Below are 8670 nucleotides of genomic sequence, written 5' to 3'. Positions count from 1 at the left end.
TAAATAATTGGTGCCTATTATTAACCCATAATTCATGAGATTATCACATCATATTAGTGATTTGTAGTGCATTTTTCACCTTTTGCTTTCTCTCAACCTTCTTCCATCCAAATCACTTGCCCCACAACATTTCCAATCAACCTTTTTCTTTTTGTTTGGTCTATTTTATGTCTTCTCCCATTCCTGAGACTCTGACTTAAATATAACATTTCTAAGCAAAAAGGAAACAAACAAGTTCATTGTACATATCTTACAATCTGCCACATATAAATTAATAATTTTTTTTGCAAGTTGAATGCATATAGAGAGCTTATGAAAAGTATTTAAACAATTGTGGTCACACCAAAGTCTTAATATTCCTCAAATAAATGGAACAACTTTAGGGGACTACAAAAGGGTCACTGTTTTACTTGGGATATAAATCAAAATATACCCAATGTAGGGGAAAATACAAAGCCCTTATTTATGGAAATGAGTGTATCCTCTTATTCTGAAATTCTTGAGCCATTGGAAGTAACTTAAGGAAAATCTGTAAACCATGTCTACCCTTGACTGCAACTTAGCTCGCTCCAATTATTGACCAGTCTCCAACTTGAGACACCATTGAAATGATAAATGTAAAAAACTTGATCATATGATACAATTCTAGTTGGGAGAATGTACACTAAAACTATCTCTTTACAGACTAATTTACAGTCATGTGCTTGGAGCAAGAAAAGGGTAGAGTCCAGGGTCAGACAGTGATCACTAGAAACAGACTTAACATTGCTTTTTGACAATCTTGACACTGGTGTAGAAGCGTCGAAGATCTTTCATAGCTTTTTCCTCAATTTGAATTGAACGAATGGAGGATGGTGTATCAATTTCGGGCTTGAACCAACGGTTCATCCCAGTTGCTTCGGATGGGGAGCCTTGGCCAGTTGCTATAGTGAATCCAGCAGTTTTAGTCTTTGGACTACTGGAGAGGGCTTGTTTCTTTACCTGTTACGAAGCAACATTCTTAGTTGAACACTAACTATTGTTACGAAGCACAACTAAGACAAAAAAAATACCAAAATGCACTGAAAGTATGCATAAGCCTATACGCTCTTCAAGATCATCGAGGATAAACACCTGAAAAGATGCCTTAATTCACAAACCTGTTGCATTTGGATGTCCCTTAAAGACAGCTTAAATGGTTGAGGAGGGGTTCCTGAAGCAGCCCAAGGAGGGGTATTTTTATCTCCATCAGATGCCTGGGGAATTCGAGTTGTGGCGACAGGTATTGGGCTAGAATGAAGAAATAAACTCAACTTTATTTTCCCGCAACTGCCGAGATCAGAAAGATCTTCCACCTTGTCTTTAACCCCGGGTGGCTTGTTACCCATTATTTTGCTCTGCTCATCCTGGATTTCGCGAAGAGAAGTAGAACCCTTCCCAAACTTGGCCCCGCCCCAGGCAGGACCGTCATTTTTTGGTGTTGGTGGAGGGGGAGCCACCTCTTCTGGGACTTCATCAAGAGCACCACTCAGAAACATTGAAAGCCCACCCTTCTTGTTCTTCTTCTTGGAAACCTTTGGTGACTGACCCTTACCCTTCAGCAACTCTGAAGCATCTTTCTTCTGTACAACAAAAGCTAAATCTTTTTCAACCTGGTCTGCTGTGGAATGTTTGCAGATATCCTCTTCCACCTATCAAATGAAGTTGAGTTTTAAGCACTGATACGGTAGGAACTACGCAAATAATTTTTGCTGGAACATAAAAGAAAAGAAAAGTTCTTGAAAATATTTTCTCCAAAATATCATTATATATTCATGTTAAAATGAAGATGGAGGTCCTTCACTTCACAATTTCTTCAAATAGGATCTCCTAGACATGTAAAACTATTACCGAGTCATCTTGACTAGCCAAAAAGACCGTGTGTGCCTTCTATAAATATTCAGAAAAAGACGTGAAACTGCATATAAATACATAACACTTTCCTAAAGTTAAACACCTAAAGGACTTGGTCGACTGTTTCGCTAGGTGAAATAAAGCAGAGACGAAAGCAACTGACAAAGAATATCAAGTAGTGACATGGGAGTAAAGAGTGCCTTCATACTATAGATATAAGTATATATAACTGTGTATATCTAGTACAGAATTACTTTGCATTGCTAGAAAGCTCTATCAACAGTCAACACATAAGAATTTAAGAGCAGAAAAAAGAAATTGAATCATAGTATATTTCAACGAAGATGGGATGAATAGCACAATGGAAACCAACCTTTGAATTAGGAGATGGCATGTCCAACAGGTCTTCAGATTCAGGGATCATTTCACTTTTAGAATAAACAGATTCTATATCCGACTGCTCTATGCTTGATTTGTTGCCACTTTTTCTCCTTTGTTTTTTGGATGATTTACCCTTCTTACTACCTTTCCCTTCTGGTTGTGTAGAAGATGACTCTTTATTCTGTGAGGTCTCGACAGGAATGCCTAGCTCTGAAAGTGAGCTCTCAAGTGCTGACTTAGATTGAAGTTTTGCCATCTGTTGGTCATCGAGAATATGTCCTTTAGACTGCTTAGTTTCGAGCATCTCAATCTGCTGCAACTTCTTCCTTATAGCTCGAACTACTTTGGAGATTTCACTATCAGGATCATCCTTGGGCTGTAGAAAGGAACCTGACCTTTGAGCTTTCTCCAATTTCAGTGCAGATATTTTCATGGGTTTGTCATAGGTCTTTTGACACTCTATCTCATTATCATCCTCTTCACTGTCAATGATGACGGGGAGTGTAGCAGTTGGAGTAGGGAGTCGACGGTAACTCCATGCCTCGGATGATCTCTGGTCTAACAACCCTTCGAGGCTCGCCAAAATATCTAGTGAGGCACTTGCTACAGCATGTGCTGAAACTGAAAATATATAATCAAGATTGCGCATGACAATGTCCTGAAACCAGAAAATAAGATGAAGCTTTAGTGTATATACAACCCACCTTAGTTGGCATGGACCAGAATTCAAAACAAGAGATGTAATAAAATAATATAATATATCACACATCTGATCAAGCAAAAGCATAGCTCTATTATAAAAAAATGTTGCAAATAATTTGTATGGTGGTCAACATCAGTACCTCGCAATATTTCTTCAAATCATCTGCTCCAAGAGAATCAGCAATCTCAAGCAATTGTATGGCATTCCGTGGCTCCAGCAGACACTCTGCTGCTGCTTTTTCACAAAGACTTTTTAAGCTGGGTGTAGATCTCTGTCTAAGATTATCATTTTGAACTGTATATATTGTATTATGGGAATCGGTATCCTCAAATAAAATGTCTTCGTTGAACTCCTCCATATTATTTATGTCACTCGACTTGAGCTTCTGAGAATCATCAATCATGTCGATAGGGTAGACAGGATGATACAGGGAAGCCACAATTAATAAATGTGTTTCACCAACTGAAACTGAAGTAGCCTTCTTTACACCCGGCATCCGAGTAGCAACAAGCGGCTTATCCTTACCTTTCTTCCCGTCCCACATGTAAACATCACCTGTAGCTGTCGCTGCTGCAGTCCAGTACTTTCCAGCTGATATGCTCACCATATTTCTCCCACACATCGCATATAACTGTACAATTTTTTCTAATCAGCATGTTTGTCCGAGGAAAATTGTAAGATCAGTGAAGAAAGGAATTAAGAGAAAAATAACCTGCTGGCATCTAAGATCAGGATCTGAGGAGACCCAATAAAATAATGCACCATCTTCTGTAAGAGCCATGCTGTGTACCATTCCAGCAGCTATAGAAACTACGTGAAGTCGTTCCTTGCGATGAAACTTTAAAGGAGTGCTTCCACTTTTCTTTAAGTTCCTAGTAATCACAACACGTTTTGGAGTAACAAGTCGGTGACCCCAGGTAAATACCTACAAAACAAGGAATTCAAGATATAAATGAAACGTAAAAACTATTAAAAAAACCTACTGACAGGAGACAACAACTACATATACTTGATATAACATAAAATCATTTTAAAATGTTCGCTTCAGATCCATGTACCTGAAAAAAAATTAAGTAGTTGCACTTGAACATAATTTTGGGAAAGAACAAAATCAGGGCCCAAAAAGTTAGGCCTTACTCCTCTGTAAAATGTTTGCCTTCCAAATTTGTGGTGCAGTTGCAGTAGAAAAGTTAATAAAAAGTAACTATAGTTCTAACAATTAGAAGAAATTGAACTCATAACAAAAAGACCATAATTAGCAAATAGTTACCTCTCCGTCAGATCCTAAAACAATTGTGTGATATTTTGCAGCAGAAACTCCAGTTAAGATCTTCCCCTTCAAGGATTCAACCACATGCGGGGTGTAGTTAGAGGCCGAGTTTGAGGTGCCGTAACCAAGCTGACCCTCTCTATTGCCACCCCATGTAAAAACTTCACCTAAATCAGAAACTACAGCTGTGTGCTTGTTTGCTGCAGCAACGGCAACAATTTTTGACTTCAACAAAGATACTCTCCGAGCTGTAGGTTGTGTATCAACAGAAGTGTACCCAAGCTGTCCCTCTGCATAACAACAAAGAAGAAAAGAATTGTTGCCAATGCTATCTCATTCTCAGATTTCATACAACAAAGCATAAGCAAATACAACCCAATTTTGATAAAAAGTAGGGCAGGGATGTAGGGAAAAAAGATTACTTGGTTGCATCGAGTAAAGTAGTTTACACTTACACACTAGAGTACAAAACTCATAACTTAATGAACATAAATATTGTCAACTATCGGCAAGTTTTACCTCGATTGGATCCCCAAGTGAACACTTCGCCGCCCTGAGTAGCAATAACAGTATGATGCTTAGCTGCAGCAATTGCCATCACTCTGCGAGAACCTAGACCAGAAGTCACCTGGCGGGGAGTGATGACCGCAGCTTGACCACTGCAATGAGTATAACAATATAAAAAATGATAAGTTCATGATAATTGCTAAAACAATAGCAAGCAGAAACTATAAATAAGTTCCCATTTGCTTTTGCAGTGAAATTTCTAATGCCGCAACTTAATAAGAATCACTATTTTTAACACCAAAAAAAAACATGTTTGTGCTTCTAGTTTCTGATTTTGATTAAAGCTACAAAACAACCACTTCATTTCAATATGTATGATAAAATACGCTGCTTCCAGACAAAATCATTTTGGTTCCCAAAAAAACTCAAATAGACCATTTACCTGTGTATGTCAAAATCAGGATGCCCCAGACGGCCCCCTCTTCCAAATCCCCAAGTATACACTTCTCCAAGATCAGTAAGTGCCACACTATGGAACTTTGCCGCAGAAAGAAGCTTAATGATCGAACCATTAAGTGAATCAACTTTACATGGTAGCTTCTGAATATGCGCATTTCCAGTTCCAAGCTGATAATTTGCACCACTTCCCCAACTAAATACCTCGGTAGCAACTGAGATAAATCAAAGTCAGATCGTTTTCCTATTTTATTAGTTCCTATTCGCAACAACAATCCAAACCATGACAAAGTTGTCAAAGCACGGACACTTATACCTGAATCGTGTTCATTTCCAAAAACCTGAAACACGTTGCCAGATAAGAGATCTACAGGTATTCGAGATTTAGAGTCCTCCAATGTAATTGAAGCACCATGCTGAAGAAGGATGCTCGCAACAGCAAGATGACCAAAATGCAGAGCCCTGTGAAGGCTACTCCATCCTGATTCTCCATCCTGAAAATTAAACAAGTTTCATCATTTAATAGACTAAAAGGGACAAAGCAGTAACTAAATTCTACTAAATCATAGCTTCCCTTTAGTATAAAAGCTCTATGAAATAATGAAAATTTTCTGATCTAAAGATAAGGGAACTTCAACTAAGATGGTTTAGCCTAGTACTATTAACATAAATATTTGAATGAATCAATGCAAAACAATGAGACTTCTGCGGACAGTGATTAGATGATTAAACAATACCTAAAAATTAGAAAGACAATTTGACATTACAACCACTCTTCATCTGGATCAATGGTCAGAAAAGCATTAAGGTGGAAGATCCGGGTTAATATCAATTTTGGATTGCGAGTGGCTCCTCAAAATTTGATATTAGAGGTCAGTTTAACATAGTTTTATTAATTATCTACCATACCAAGGTATGAATCCAAGTGGCGACATATCGCCGCAGATTTTATTGCCATCTTATAGTTATCTAATGTAGTTTTACTTCCATCTTATAACATTGATCAATAATAATCAATAGTAAATAATTTCCATAAAAACAAAGAAATCTTGTAAAGACATTTCATTTCCAAAGAAGTTAGTGTCGATAGTTTTATGACAACTATACCTTTTTTTATGCAATTGCCTTCAGTCACTGCATTTTTTCAGCTCATAAAATTTAAAGGGGTAAATCAATGAAATACTGGTTAAATGTTAGAAAACTGTACCGGTTAACCCCGGAATTTCCTTCCTGTGTAGTTTTAAATTTTCCAAATTTTATGGAGACATTTTCAATCATTTTCTGACTTAGCCCAAGGTTAGATCATGGTAAAGTAATTAAACAACCATTTACTGCATAATGTACAAAAAGTGATTAGCATAAAATGAAGAACGACAGTTCCAAGTTATAAAGACAAGCACATATATAAAATATGAAGAAACAGTCACAAAAGCAAAGTTTCTTTTAGAAAAAGACAAGCACATATCTGCAAAACTAGAAAAAAAGAAGAAAAAAAAGAGAAAGTTGGCATACTCGAGCATCAGGATCTGCACCAGCCGCAAGAAGCCTCCTTACAATGGGAATGTGGTTTCTCCAAGCTGCAAGATGAAGAGGAGTCAGCCCGAAGGTGTTCCTCAAATTGATATTGCCACCACTCTTTTTTAGTGATGCTAATGCTGACTCTACATCATTCAGAGATCCATCTCGCACAACAAGCCACAGATCTTTTTGTGATCCAGAATTAACTTTTCGGCCTGATGCCTGTAAATTCTGCTTCTGTGCATGTGGACAATTAGCTACTTCCATTATTACAAAATGTACACTCCAAGTATGTTTGTGATCTTACAAAATGTACACTTCAAGAGCAAGATTCTCTAAAGCTAATTCACTCTCCAGAACACACTTGACCACCTAAAGAAAATAAATAACGCTGGCCATTGATTCATTCAATACTCACTAATCCATAATGTGATAGAGTGATCAAAACATCAACAAGAGTTATCCAGTTACAGGTGGAATTATTTGTCTACTAATCTACCATCAACACCATCATCGACACATCTTGTTCATAATATCGTTTACGGACAACAATTGACAATTCCCAGCACGTTCACAAGTCAAACAGAAATCTGCTATAAAAATATGCAATTAAACAATTGGTCAGATAAATCTGGTGAAAAATAATAATATTTGGGAAAGGAAGCCACATAAACATGCATAAGCAACTAAAGTCCTTAAGCATAGAATCCCACTCTTTTGGGGCATATAAGCTGTTAAGAACCAATCAAACAAGTCTTCAAATTGAAGTCAATAAATGTATCCCGCAAAGGGTGCAAGTCAAAATGCATAACATTAAACCTAAGTAATAGCTTCAAAACAAAATCAAAGCTGATACTTAAGTATATCGAAATCATTGAAGACAAAACAGCTAATTCCTCTGTTTGGTAAACACAAGATCCACAGGCTCAACAGTCCAGAACACCAACAACCATCATAGAGATTATCAAAATTGAAACAAAAAGTATACATTAAAGCAATGCAAGCCATTTAGGGTCATGAGGGAGGACAAAGAGATGCAATTTGAAAAGAAAATAACAACCAACCACAAAATTTTATCAGCAAAGTTTCCTATTTGATCCACACATTCAACAACGAATTCATTACCTCCATAAAAATACTATCTTTAAGCTCAACAATCACTCAAACAATTAAATCAAGACATGACAACAACCTCAAAATCACATAGTTCAAAACAAAACCAAAAAAAATTAAGATCAAGTACTAAAAAGACAAACTCTACACAAAAAATGAGAACTCCCTCTAACGTATCACATAGCATACCTCAAAAATCATAAGATCACCGCAATATACCAAGTGTGCAAAAACACAATCTTCAACAACAAACAGGAAACTTAGAATTATAACAACAACGACGACAACAATAACAACAATGTAACACCGATTCATATGAAGCATTTTGTTGGATCCTATCCAGATAATAATTTTTCACAAAAATGAAAAAGAAATTGAAGATACCTATTTGATTAAAATTGAAAAGAAAATTCCCAGTGGGAAAAGAATGCGTGTAACTCACCTTTTATCCTGTTGAAAAAAAAAAACCAAAGTTCGTCCAAAGAATATGAAGTTAGAAGTTAAAGATGAGAAGAGTTATAGATGGGAAATTTTGTGACCAAAGAGCATCGATTATCGAAACCCAGAATATACCCTCGTACACACAAATCCTATAACCAAACATAAAAATTAAATCTAGTTTTTTTATATATGAAAATTAAATTAAATTAAATTAAATTATAATTATAAAAAGAAAAGGATATAGAAAGGAAAAAGTTAGTCACGAAAGGGGTAATTTCGGAACCTAAAGTTGATTACGTTTGGACCAAAACTTCGCTACTAACGACGTGGTCTGAGTTGTCTCCCCGACTCAACTCTGTTTTTCACCGCCAAACAAGTGTGTTATCAAATGCCAGGTGGTTGCATAACA

At 36.7% G+C, this 8670-nt stretch overlaps 1 protein-coding gene across 4 annotated transcripts; it reads right to left on the bottom strand.

Annotated features, from left to right (window-relative positions):
• Positions 1-337: 337 nt before the first annotated feature.
• Positions 338-8447, bottom strand: LOC127126625 (uncharacterized). Of its 4 annotated transcripts, none has more exons than XM_051055578.1 (11): positions 8263-8447; positions 6702-7300; positions 5506-5683; positions 5176-5404; positions 4746-4885; positions 4227-4516; positions 3669-3881; positions 3096-3587; positions 2246-2911; positions 1140-1670; positions 338-981 (listed from the first exon to the last, which is right to left on the bottom strand). In XM_051055578.1, the coding sequence occupies exons 2-11, from the start codon at positions 6972-6974 to the stop codon at positions 760-762; spliced, it is 3234 nt and encodes a 1077-aa protein (XP_050911535.1). In that variant the 5' UTR covers positions 6975-7300; positions 8263-8447; the 3' UTR covers positions 338-759. The 4 variants fall into 4 exon arrangements, with proteins under 4 accessions (XP_050911535.1, XP_050911534.1, XP_050911536.1 ...); XM_051055577.1 differs by having other exon boundaries at positions 6702-7297; XM_051055579.1 differs by lacking the exon at positions 8263-8447 and adding an exon at positions 8010-8173 and having other exon boundaries at positions 6702-7297.
• Between the last annotated feature and the right edge of the window lie 223 nt (positions 8448-8670).

The sequence above is a fragment of the Lathyrus oleraceus genome, chromosome 3 (genome assembly GCF_024323335.1).
Source record: "Lathyrus oleraceus cultivar Zhongwan6 chromosome 3, CAAS_Psat_ZW6_1.0, whole genome shotgun sequence".
NCBI lineage: Eukaryota > Viridiplantae > Streptophyta > Magnoliopsida > Fabales > Fabaceae > Lathyrus > Lathyrus oleraceus.
The sequence above is the reverse complement of the archived record's forward strand: the minus strand, read 5'-3'. Positions and strand labels throughout refer to the sequence as shown.